This window comes from Acanthopagrus latus, chromosome 14 (genome assembly GCF_904848185.1).
Source record: "Acanthopagrus latus isolate v.2019 chromosome 14, fAcaLat1.1, whole genome shotgun sequence".
NCBI lineage: Eukaryota > Metazoa > Chordata > Actinopteri > Spariformes > Sparidae > Acanthopagrus > Acanthopagrus latus.
The window spans coordinates 6,464,397-6,476,928 of record NC_051052.1 but is presented as its reverse complement, the minus strand read 5'-3'; the positions used below and the strand labels follow the sequence as shown (position 1 = coordinate 6,476,928).

At 44.3% G+C, this 12,532-nt stretch overlaps 2 protein-coding genes across 5 annotated transcripts in view; one reads left to right on the top strand and one right to left on the bottom strand.

Annotated features, from left to right (window-relative positions):
- Nucleotides 1-4,773, top strand: part of plxnc1 (plexin C1) — a 28,128-nt gene extending 23,355 nt beyond the window's left edge. For 2 of the 3 annotated variants that reach the window (XM_037122011.1, XM_037122012.1), the window contains exons 25-32: nt 719-794; nt 1,572-1,606; nt 1,684-1,779; nt 2,152-2,315; nt 2,452-2,599; nt 2,805-2,945; nt 3,031-3,105; nt 4,088-4,192. In XM_037122011.1, the coding sequence (XP_036977906.1) occupies nt 719-794; nt 1,572-1,606; nt 1,684-1,779; nt 2,152-2,315; nt 2,452-2,599; nt 2,805-2,945; nt 3,031-3,105; nt 4,088-4,192 (840 nt within the window). Of the gene's footprint in view, nt 1-718; nt 795-1,571; nt 1,607-1,683; nt 1,780-2,151; nt 2,316-2,451; nt 2,600-2,804; nt 2,946-3,030; nt 3,106-4,087 lie in introns of all 3 variants that reach the window. The other variant, XM_037122010.1, reaches the window with a different exon arrangement.
- On the bottom strand, nt 4,563-12,525 carry cep83 (centrosomal protein 83). Of its 2 annotated transcripts, none has more exons than XM_037122016.1 (16): nt 12,368-12,525; nt 10,991-11,198; nt 10,679-10,829; nt 10,446-10,538; nt 8,926-9,057; nt 8,575-8,826; nt 8,308-8,439; nt 7,995-8,109; nt 7,742-7,886; nt 7,389-7,538; nt 6,833-6,908; nt 6,586-6,743; nt 6,372-6,501; nt 6,057-6,160; nt 5,644-5,833; nt 4,563-5,104 (listed from the first exon to the last, which is right to left on the bottom strand). In XM_037122016.1, exons 2-16 carry the CDS (start codon nt 11,188-11,190, stop codon nt 4,967-4,969), a joined length of 2,166 nt encoding a protein of 721 aa, XP_036977911.1. In that variant the 5' UTR covers nt 11,191-11,198; nt 12,368-12,525; the 3' UTR covers nt 4,563-4,966. The 2 variants fall into 2 exon arrangements, with proteins under 2 accessions (XP_036977911.1, XP_036977912.1); XM_037122017.1 differs by lacking the exon at nt 12,368-12,525 and adding an exon at nt 11,867-12,207.
- Between the last annotated feature and the right edge of the window lie 7 nt (nt 12,526-12,532).

Below are 12,532 nucleotides of genomic sequence, written 5' to 3'. Positions count from 1 at the left end.
TTACTAATTTGCAGTTCTGTTTAGGCTCAGTCATTTCCTGTAGGCAACAGCAGAATTGAATTTGGACCCTGTCAGTCCTCTCAGTGAGACGGGATGAAAAGCTCCTCTCCATCTCACTTTGTCATTACAGCTGACAAGAACAGAGAGTTTTTATATAAAAAAGAGAAGAAACATACTGGAGGAAGTGCTCTTTATTGGCTTTATAATGGGATCGTGGATATGTGTTCATCCATCTGAGAACCATCAGAGCCAGAGAAAGATGGACTGCTGATAGCCTGGTGGCCTGGACTGTGTTACTCATATTACAAAGTCATGCCACAACTTAAAAAACTTCACCGCACAAGTAGCCAAGAAAGAAACGAGACAGAAGCGCTGTCTAAGGAAATCCTTAAAAGAAAATGAGATAAAGTCGAAATGAGTGGATGTCAACAAAAGACATTTTCTGAAGTTCCTGGAAAGCTGATGTTTTTGAGCCTTTCTTTACAGCAGCAACACCTGACAAGTATCTCTGGGGGATTTCTGTGGGCTACTGTGGTTTCCTTTTACAAACACAAACAATGAAAAATCGAAACACAAAGAAAAGTAAAACCGAAAATGGCACATTAGGTGTCTTTTTTACGCAATGGTGCATTCATTTTTTTGGAACAAAGGTTTTAAAAATCACAGTGTGCTTGTGTGATGTACTTACTTTTGTGTGATCTTTTTTGTACTCCTGCAGGTTCCTGATGGAGCCACAATCAAAGTGCTTTCTAAGAAAACTCATCCTCCTCTGAGCCCGCAGGGAAGTGTGAAGGGTAAGAGTTGAAAGGGAAAACACTGAGCTTAAACTTAAAATAATAGTTCTGTGAAATATATATGTAAAGATGACAAGATTGGTACAACGCTCATGCCTGTGCACCAATTATTGAATTAGAGCCAGGAGGGAATTGGCTTGACTTGGCTCAGTATAAAAACTGGCAGTGAGGAGAAGCGGCAGCCTGGCTCATTACGAAGTTCAGACGTATGCCAAGCAGCTATTGTAAAGCTTCAAAGTTGTTTATCATCAAATGTCAAACTTTTCCTGTAATTTTACTGAGAGAAAAACAGTTGGTGGGTCCTGCATTTATAGTATAGGGGTATATCAGTTTCTGTAATAATGTATGAATTTAAAATGAGATATTATTAATTGGAAATAAATGGAGAAACAGAGGTCAGAGTTAATCATCTGTTAAACTAGTAAAACACATAAGCATCATATGTGTCTTCTGGTACAGTTTGTACCAGAAATGAAAACTGTTGACATGTTAGAGCAAGGAAGGTCATTCAGTTCATGTAGGTAATTAATCTTAGCTCATGACCCTCTAACTAGCATTTTCCCATTCATCAACTAGACACAGAAACATGGAGACCATGAGTCTGGGTTAAAAAATATCTTAGTAAACATCCATCCATCCATCCATTTTCATCCACTTATGCTGCCTGAGCAGGAACACCCAGACATCTTAGTAACCACCAAACCAAATGCCATATGGCAAAAACCTACTTAATTCTGCCAGTGATCACTGTTGATTCAGTTTATTTGTTTCCTTTAGATGACGAGAACTTCTCTGGAAAATACTTCCACCTGGTAAGAGGCAGTCTGTGTTTCATGGCGCAAACATTTAAATCACTACGTACACAGACCTTTATGGCCCTTTTCTGCAGATTGATCCTGATGTAGACGAGGACCAGAGAAAGAACCCAGAGAGGAAGAAGTTAAAGCTGAAGGAAGTGCACCTCACCAAGCTGCTCTCCACCAAGGCAAGAGGAAGCAACACTCACAGTGCCTCATTTACATAAAACATGTACCAACACCAACAGAACTGATACCAGAAGCAGTTTCTTACATGGTTATTTTTACTACCAGCGGCAGTAATGTTACGGTAAGAATAATTTAAATGGCACGCTTCCTCTGCGACAGGGCGCATACCTTTGGCAGCAGAGCAGCAGCAACTGCTGATTGTAGGTCACATAAGTTTTGGCAGCATGCAATCACTGTAGCTAACCATGAAGGTGTCTGTTTCTACCATCTTTTTTCAACTGCTGAAACATAAGTAATCCAACATACAGTTAATCTGGAAATCTGTAGGAGGGACAGCAGAAAAAGACACAACCTTGTTGTTTCTCTTCAAGGTGGCTGTGCATTCATATGTGGAGAACCTGTTCAGATCTATCTGGGGGATGCCAAACTGCAGAGCCCCGCATGCTGTCAAATACTTCTTCGACTTCCTAGACGCTCAGGCTGAAAACATGAAGATCACTGACCCAGATGTGCTGCACATCTGGAAGACCAACAGGTACGGCTGGGTCATCCATAGCTCTGTGTACAAGAGGAAAAGCCTTCATTTAAAATAGTCAGTAGAAATATGTGTATGATGTGGAAATCTAAAATATCTGTTTTTTTCCTTCCTGGTAATTGTCTTCCCGTCACAGTTTGCCCCTGCGCTTCTGGGTCAACATCATGAAAAACCCTCAGTTTGTGTTCGACATGGAGAAGTCTCCGAATTTGGACGGCTGCCTGAATGTCATCGCTCAGGCCTTCATGGACTCCTTTTCTCTCAGTGAGATTCAACTGGGGAAGGTAAAGTCCAGGACAAATGTCTCAAAATGTCTTATTACAGGAAGCAGTGCAGGAAGTCCAGTTTCCCCTTCTTTTTTTAGACAATAGGCAGAGATGGAATCAACTCTGGATCAACCCAAATATGAAAGCAAAATTATGCATCTATCTGTTGGATGTTTTGAATAAAAACAAATTGATTCATTCTTTCCATGTCACTGTGTTCCAGTATGCACCAACCAACAAGCTCCTCTACGCCAAAGACATTCCCAAGTTCAAACAGGAAGTGAAGGCTTACTACAAGCAGGTCAGAGAGCAGCCATCAATCACAGTGTCAGAATTCAAAGGGTTCCTGCAGGAAGAGTCGAAGGTAATGTCCATTTCACTACAAAATCTTAAAGACGTGGCTCTGCGAGAGGCAGCGGTGATTTGACGAGCATTTGTTTTCATTGCAGAAACATGAAAACGAGTTCAACGATGCTGCGGCTCTCAAAGAAATCTACAAATTCATCCAGCAATACTTTACAGAGGTTAGTTATCTCCATGTCCACACTAACACTCCCAGATTTTCTTCTGTAACGTCACAGTTCTGATGTGTTCAGATTTGACATTTAGTTCCAAGTCACCCTGATGGTGTGCAGATGTTTTAAATGGAGCCTCAAACCCAGATTGTGTCTGATCGTGTTGTTGCCATGAGGTGCCTCGTCTGGTTTTGTTATAAATATCTTTAAGTGACAGTTTGAACTTGGTTTTAATTATTAAATGACTGCCTGATTTTTTGACCTGACCATTATCCTCTTCCGCCATCATTAATTTTAATCCAATGTAAATGACAGACCAATTTGGCCATTCTATCTGTTATCACTGCGTTCTGCTGTTGCCACCCCTCTACTGTCCACATAAACCACATCCAGCGCAAATTCCAGCGCTGTGGGTCTTATCTTATCTCCACTACCCAGAATGGAATTAGGAAATAACCGTTGAATCTTTTTCTTTTCACACCAATGAAAAGTCATCAGGTCTGTTAAATGTGTCGACTAACCTTGATAGATCTAAACCAGGAAACTTTCTGCAGATGCAGTACAAGTACAGAGTTATTAATAGAGCACAGAAATAATCTGGTGGTTTCCTTCATGAGCATCTTAACAGGTCATAGCCTACCCACATTTCCTTGCTGGTCCCCCTTAGATACCTCTGAGATGTTGACATCAACAGCGAGTTGAGGGCTTTCACATGCGAAAGCGGCAGTCACATGAGACTCGGTGCATAGAGGAAATGAGATTTTAGAACCTTGATATTCCTTTGCTCAGTTTATCAGGCTGTAGCTTCCTGTTCTTATCTGCTGAGCCGCACCTTTTCAGAATGCTTTTTCATGAGCAATATAGATAGAAAGTGTGTACAGCGTAGATGCCATCACTCTTACATCAAGTGTAACTTTCACAGGATGACGGATGAGATGAAAACTGAGTGCTTATTCCTAACAAAATCAAACAACTTTCACCTTTTCTACAGATTACAGACAAGCTGGACCAAAACGGAGCACCTACTGAGCTGAAGGAGCAACTACATCATGTTAAAAACTTATTTGATGGACTGAAAAGCTGTGGCTGGAACTGAGCTGCTGTCCTACTCGTAACACTTCGAATGAACTATGGTGGGAGGACCAAGGAGAGGTTTGTCCAGCTACTGAGAGGAGACGAGGAGTTAACAGCTGAAACGAGCTGCTATCCATGGCAGTAATTGAATGAGTCTGTGGGGAGTTTAGTGTCTTGTGATAAAACTTTTGAAGATACTGAAGAAAGGCATTGTCAGCTGTCAGTAGCTTCTATGAAAGGACATTTTATTGAATGCAGTTCTGCTTGATGTGCTGACCAGTGCTGTGTTTGATGGACTTTTAGTTCTGATCTATCCTGTGGTTTTAATGAAAAACAATGATTTCATTAACCTCTTATAGAGAATCCAAGATAGACACAAAACCACATATATATATCAGTGAAAAAAATCTTTAAATCATTATTGTTTCAACACATTTCAAGTTGAACTTCTTAAAAATCACATCCACAGTCCATAGAAACATTGTGCAATTCACAGCCTGTAATGTTCGAAGCATTTAACTCATCCGTGTAAAAACTTTTTTCAGAGTGGCTTAAAAGCAAATGTGTGTAAACAACAAACAGCTCAATACAAAATCAAACCCTGAGGATGTCATGGTCAATTTTTTAAAAAAGGTGCTGCAGTATTTTAAAATTCCCAACGTCACAGTATTGGACAGACATGCTAACGCCGACGAACTCCATGTCCACATCCATGTCTTACAGACATTTCACAACACTGCCGCCTCACTCTGTATTTCAAGTCTAAGCTCAATTGGAAGTGCCGTGGGAGGTGGGGTCAGAGGTCAGGCTGGGGTGTGGCGTCCCGGTCCTTTTGCACCAGAGATCCCAGTTCCTCCAGCTGCTGCTGCTGAGCGCTCTCCAGGTCCTCCAGCCTCCGACGGAGCAGAGACAGCTCCCTCTGGTGCTGCTCCTCCTACAGTATGGAGTGAAACAAGCAGATGTTAGGATGTTTTGATCTGTACCGCAGTCTCTCTATCGCGCACACACACGCACACACACATGCACACACACGCACACTTTGTTCAGTCAATATGCATTTTAAAAGTTGCAGCCTGCTTCCTGTGTGTCATTCACACTTCACTCTCTGGTTATTTGTTAGTATAACTGTGGTGAGGCTGCTTTTCCTCAGATTTTGTCAAGCCACAATGTGGTTGTAGAGACTGATTTCATTCAATTTGCAATGACTGAGACAGACATTTATTCTTTGGTAAAATGACCTGTATGCTAGTGCTTCAGTGTGACATTTAAAGGAATGCCCATCAGAGAGGAGCTGTGAGCACACTGCATTCAGCTGCGTTGGCATGTGTGAAGACAGAAAGCAGGCGACTTCCTCATGACACAAGCTGTTAAGTAGTTTGCATGGCAGGCTGGTCTATTTCCTGTCTCGGTGCCCCATCTATGATGCATTATCATTCATCTAGAGTACAGGCTGACGCAAGAAGTTCTGCTCACTGGTATGTTGGACATCGGTCCCTCGGACCCGAGGAGGAGAAAGGGCGTGGGTGAGGAGGTCAGGAAGGCGTGGCCGGAACTGAAGGGAGCCTGGCCGCCTAACAGGAGGCGTCGAAACTCGTTGTGTCGTCGCTGCAGTTCCTTCAACCGTCTGCTGAGCTGAGCTTGCTCCTCTGAGAAAGATGAACGTCTGGACAGGAAGGAAAGGAAGTTCTAATTTAATGGGTTTTTCAGCTGACTCCATTCTACTTCCCTGACTTACCTTGCATGGATGATTAATGTCTTAAATAACAAAAGGCATAAAGTTCAAGGAACTTCAGATTTGTTGAGTATTTCACAAAAAGAGCAAAGGTGTAATGTTTCTGAGGTAAACTGCATATTTCATTCATGAAATGAGAGAATCTGAAGTTTACTTCTTGGCTGCAGAAGCTTCCAGTTCCAGCTCCTCGAGCTTGGCCTCCAGCAGCTGGATCTTGTCCTGCAGTCTCTTCTCTTTGTTCTCTGTCAGCGTTTTCCTCTGTACACAAAAAAAAAATGAAGCGCCTCTCATGACCATTTTACTGTTACACGTGGAAGTATAAAATCGGTGAAGGAGCACCAATACACTATCAGTCAATTGTGAACCTGCGCGTAAAACAATGAAATACGAAGCGCAAACAAACCTCTTCAGAAATCTAAATCAGACAGTATCATGATGCATTTTCACAAACTGCAGGGAGCAGCGGTACCTTCTTCTGGGCCACGGCCGCCCTCTGCAGTTTCTCTTTGGCCTGAGAGTATTTCTGCTGCAGCTCGGCCTCTCGCTCCTGCAGCTTGTGCTTCTCCTCCAGCCACTCCACCCGCCGGTCCTCCACCTGCCTGGAGGAGGATAAATGCACAGTAAGAAGAAAAGAGTGCGTTGTAATTGAGAGTACAGCTTGGCACTTTGTAAGTTTAGAAAACCTCTCGGCCTCGTGCTGGCTCCTCTCAGCCTGGGCCCGGGCCGTCCTCAGCTCCTCCCTGAATCTGTCCAACGTTTCTTTCAGCCGCTGGTTTGTCTCCATCAGGTCACTTTCAGAGTGAGACAGTGTCCCCAGCTGGACTCCCAGCTCCTGGTTCTGCTGATCTCATAAATCACATTTATTTCAGGTATACAAACTTGTTGCTTTTAGCAAATAAACGGTCCTCTCAGGCTATGATGCGGACTTACCTGCTGCAGGTCAGCAATTTCACCTTTTTGTCTCTCAAGCTCCTCGAGCTGGGAGCTTTGCTGCTGGAGTTTGGTTCTGTAAGATGCAAAAGAGGGATTCACAAATGGCGCTGGGTTTCGTAGCGAGATTAAATTGCTTAATTGCTAAAGTGCTTTCTTTCATTTTAGAATTTCTATCCTTTCTCTTGCACAGACTGGGGTCATACACCTGATGTAACAATAACTGTTGTCATTTCAGCTTGACCTAAATGTAAACTAAAGGTAGCAAAGGGCACAACCCTCCCATGACCCCATTTACTTTTAGCAGTTGGGCACATGTTGTTGTTTTTTCTATGTGAACAGAAAGTGAGGTGACGTGGCTGAAACTGAAACAGCGAGACAATGTATCACAGCCAACCTCACACTTTCTGCATATACAATGCATCATCTCACAAACTCCAGTTTCCCGTCCTCCTGTGATTTATTTGTTTAAGCAAGTACAACGTGGTATCTATATCCACAGGTTGTTTTATTTATTTCAAGCTGTGTAGATTTAGGAGCCCAGTAAAAGTCTGACCTCAGGCCCTGCAGCTCTCTGCGGGCTGAGTCCTCTCCATGCTGAGCACTGTGAACACGCTCCTCCCATTCCTCCCTCTGGGTGTTGTCGGCAGCATCCTGCAGCGCCCTCTGCTGTTCCAGGGTAGCAAGACGGTTCTCCAAGTCCAGCCTGACAGTAAAAAAACAATTAAATATCCTCTAAATACTCTGCAGATGTAAAATAATGTCCACTTTACTAGAATGATCCACCCTTGTGGGGCATGTCAAAGTGTCCCAAACTGCTCCTGATGTGCTGAATGGAACCCTGCACTGCAGCCACCGCCATCAATGTCTGACATCAGTGACTCAAAGAAAACCAACGTTGATTCTCACTTTTCCTCGTGCAATGCTGCAGTTTTACGGAACTCCTCCTCCCGGGCGGACTGCACCTTCCTGACCATCTCCCGCTCTTTCTCCACCAGGGCTTCCTTGTGTCGCTCCACCGAAGCCTTCAGCACGTCCACGTCAGCCTGCAGACCTGACGGACATGAGGGGTGACCAGGGTGTTACACACTTCTAAGAGTTGGCAGCATTCTGTGTTTTTTGATATATACAATCTTGGTGTGTGTGTGTGTGTGTTGCATACTCTCAATCTGGCCCTGCAGTGTGTCTCTCTCCCTCTCCAGCTCTCCTTTAGAGCGGGTACACTCCAGTTTGACGCTAGCTACCTCCAGCTTGTGCGAATGCTTCAGGCTTTCAATCTGAAAAAATAGGAAAAACAAAAAAAAATAAATTACTCAAGGTCGCCTGTTATATTGGTTGGCTTCATTATCAGTTGATCTTGATTAAAAGCTGGATCTGAATCCGTCCTCTTAACCAGTTAAGGAAGCCCAGACAGGTGTTGGGGACGTCATAGTCAATAAAACATCTCAGGGGTCAGGGGTCAGGGGTCAGCATACCTGGCAGGTGAGGGAGTTGACCCCTCTCTCAGCTTTGTGCAGGCGCCCGGTGAGCTGGCTGTTCTGCTCGTGACTCAGATTGAGCTCGCTCTCCGTCCGCTCCAGCTGCAGACGCAACGACTGGCGCTCTGCCTGTCACACCAACAACCAATCAGATCCAGCCATCACTTCTTTCTCCAGTCACAGCGTAAAACACAATCACAGTGATCATCCTGTAGGTAAGGTTTGGGAAATTTGAATCCAGTAAGATGACTGCTGCTGCCTCACCTCCAGAGACTTCAGGGTGGCCTGAGACTCCGTCAGCTGTCTGATCTGGATACGTTGGACGTTCTCCGCCTGCTGGCCCGAGTTCTCTTTCTGGGCGCGCAGCTCGGCCACCTCCGCCTCCAGGCCCTTCAGCCGCAGGTGGAGCTGCGCCTTCTCCCTCAGCAGAGCCTCCACTCGTTTCCCATCGCGCAGCAGGTCTGAGCCCTGGTACTGAGCCACCAGGTCCTCCCTGTCCTTCTCCAGGCGGGAGATCTGGCAACCGGGAGTGGGTTGACTAAATTAGTATCTACTTGTATCATTAGACACCACATACAACTGACAAGCAGTAACAAATAAAATGCTCAGGCTCACCTCTGCTTCATAAAGGATGCTCTTCTCCTCCAGGATACGGGCATGTTCTTCTCTCTGATGGTCCAGCTGGGATTTAAGAAAGGTGCAGTCGTACCGCAGCTTGTTGTACTCCGACCTGTACTTCTCTGTCTCCTAAAGGAACCAGGAGTGCACAGAAACCATCATCAGCACAGAATCAGTGAGAAGGAGAGAGGGAGCAATCAACCAGATTAAATGGAAATGAGCTGCCGCCCCCTTGAAAGCACAGATCTTCAAAAGTCAATCAGTGCCAATCAGTTGACCGTTACTATGGACACTAAGTTACAGCAGGTATCAAAGGATAACACTTCCTTCATGAGTGGAAGCCGTTTAGAGTCGTTTAATCATGTCCAACTAATTCTACATAGTGACATAATCCTTAACAGTAAACATAGATGAACATTCTCTTTGTTTTCATATCTGTGCTGCATTACATTGCATGACTTCCTTTCATCATACTGACCCCTACAGGAAGTAACTTAAAAGGACAGTTTCACCCCAAATTTAAAATGCATATTTATCCGCTCACACGTAGCACTGTTCATCCATCCAGACTGCTCCAGCGATATCAGCCATAGAGATGTGCTCTCTTGAATATAATGGAACTAGATGACACTCCGCTTGTGGTGCTCAAGGCAATTAAAAAAAAAAAGAAAAGAAAAGAAAAGAAAAATGCGATGTGTCTTTCCAGAAATCCACTGGGTCGCTCGAGATAATCCACAGACCGAGCGGTTTCATGTAGGAACTATTTTCCTTCAATCAAACTACATCTGAAAAGCAGATCACTGCGCACAAGTGTGCATCTATTCATGCAGGAGAGGCTAGCTAACTGTGGTAACTAAGCAAGCTATTGTTACAGCTCAGAAGAGGAGAACGCCATTAAAGTTTGTGTGTTGTTACGAGCGCGATACTTTCGCCCGTGAGTAGATGTTAACTTTCTCCTGTGCTGCGATTCATTAGTAAGGTTTTCTCTGCCATTATAAGGCTCAGGTGAAGCACCCGGGCACCACTTAAGTCACCATGTAAATCAAAAATGAATGTGGAGAGGGTCAAAACCAAAACTATAGACAGATCTGTCACAGCTATGGCAACAATAATAGTCTAAAATGATTTTTTGGCACTTTTGAGCATAGCAAGTCGAGTGCCATCTAGTCCCATTATTAACAAGAGTAAGCAGGAATCTTTTTGGCAGATATCTTTACAACTCAGCAACTCAGACCAAAACAATCTGGATGGATAAATAATACTTAAGATTAGAGGAAGAATACGCATTTTAGATTTTGGGGGTGTTATCTCCTTTCAATAATCCCTTAAAAATCACTTAAAAGTACATCTTTTAATTTCATTAAAACATCTTCAGGCAGGACAAACCCTCATGTCAAGCTAGGTTTAACACAACTAAGTTCAGATTCTGAACATTTTTAAAAAATATATGATTTAGAAGCAAACTGATGCTGCTTAAGTCCCACAACACTCATAAAACAACAGACAATCTGACTGACCTCCTCCAGCTTGTTGAACCTCTCTCTGACCGGACCTTCCATCTCCTGCTGCACCTGAGCTCTGAGCAACTCCAGCCGCTGAGGGGTCATCACCTGGTCAACACACACACACACAGACGCAGACAGAGGCACACATTTGTATCCACAAAAAATAGCACAGACATCTCAGCCACACCATAAAACAGGGGTGTCCTTTGTTGAAGCAAACGATCAGAAGGGTTTTTCCGTCCCACCTGCAGTCGAAGCTCCTCCAGCTCTCTGGTTTTGTCCAGCAGCTCTCCTCGGAGCTCAGCCAACAGCAGCTGCAGCTTCTCCTGCTGAGCCTGTCGGTCGCTCAGCAGACGCTTCAGTTCACCCTGAGCTCGGGTGAACTCATCCTGCAAGCTGCATAAAAAAAAAAAAGAAGAAGACTCGGTGGATCAACAGATACATGAAGCACATGGGAAACAGTGAAGCATGATGTGAGAAGACAAACAGGATGAGTTATCTTTTCCAGTTTGTTCCCTCATGGAAAGAAGTTTATGTTGAATCAGATTTAGCTGTACCTGGAGTGTTCAGCCTTGAGCGTCTGGTAATTGGTCCTGTGGTTTTCGCACTTCATCCTCTCATCGATAAGCATCTTCTGCAGCTCCATCTCCGCTCCCCCGAGCCCAGCAGACAACCCCAGCATCGCCGCAGACTTCCCCATCCCCGGCTCCAGGTTTGGGACGAGATGGGCCGACTGGCCAAGGGCGGAGGAGGTCATCTCAACCTCTGCAGGAAAGAGACAGAGACAGGAGGGGACAAGGTGAAGAAAAGTCGGGGGAAGGCAGGCGAAGGAAGTGTTGTGTCTGTATCTGAAAACTGAATAGGTGCTGTTAGTATGCCCTCAGTCCTCTAACTGAGAGAACAACTGCCTACACTCTCTCTCAAGTGTGGTGAGGTTTGACAGGGTAAAAATCAGGCCGGGCTTTGTTGTCGGTTAGTTACCATGGTGGCTTTGAGGAGAGTCCCCCAGCTACTTGTTAAAATCACAACCTCTCAGCAGTCAAGGCAAGGCTCTGAATCAATCTCAAGTGATTAGTTAGCTCCAGTCCATGGCTGCTGGCTCTGCTGTGGACACACAGCCTGATTACAACTACTGAACCCCTTTAGCCACTTAGCTTCAAGCATCCTGTCTGTCTCGGGGACAATTTTCAATCCAGTGGCATTCGGGCAGAATGCATTAACAATAGTTACTTGTCCATGCTTTAATCACATTCATCACACATTGTAGCTTTGTATGGCGACTCAAAAGTCCTGAAATATATAAAGCTAAGAAGCTACATTACACAACAAAAAAGTTTACTGTTTGACATGCTAATGAGCATTAGATGAGGTTTGTTTACATTCGGTTCTCTTCATATAAAATACCATGTGATTTAAATACATAACGTCCTTACATTTGCGACAGACTGATCATGATTCAGGACACAACAATGCAGACGGTGGTCTAAAAATGTGTCAAGAGCACTCAGTGTTTTTTTAAATGTCGCGCTCTGTCAGGAGAATTAACAAGCTAACTAGCCAGCTGGCTATTTTACTGCGTCCGTTATCGGACAGTACTTGCTTGACAGTTTCCTCTAAAACTCAGGCTGATAGACAATAGGGCAGTCATTAGCATAACTCTGACAGGTTTTCTCAGATAAAAAACAAACCAAAAAAAAGCTGACTACATTCTGAATCTTAACGCTGCAAGATAGCTTAACGGCTACATGCAAGCTAGCCCTAACTGCTGCTTAAGTTAGTTGCAGCGTTGGTTTGTTCGTAGCATAACTGAATTTAGCTTGCTAACATGGCTAACGTTATGAACTACCCGGCGCACATTTGGGTTACAAGCTGTGAATTATGACCCCACAAAACAACCCACGGTGTTTACTACTTTACGCACTCCAGCAACTTACCCTTTGTTTAACTTTGGCTGCTTTCTTCCTTGCTTTGAACTGCTAGGGAGCGCTAGCTGGCTAACCTCTAAACTACAAACTGGGGGATCATGGGAAGCTTTTACCCAAGGTGCATTTCACTCGTTGGAAAAGACGCTCGTCAAACCTTGGCAAGGGAAATGCAAC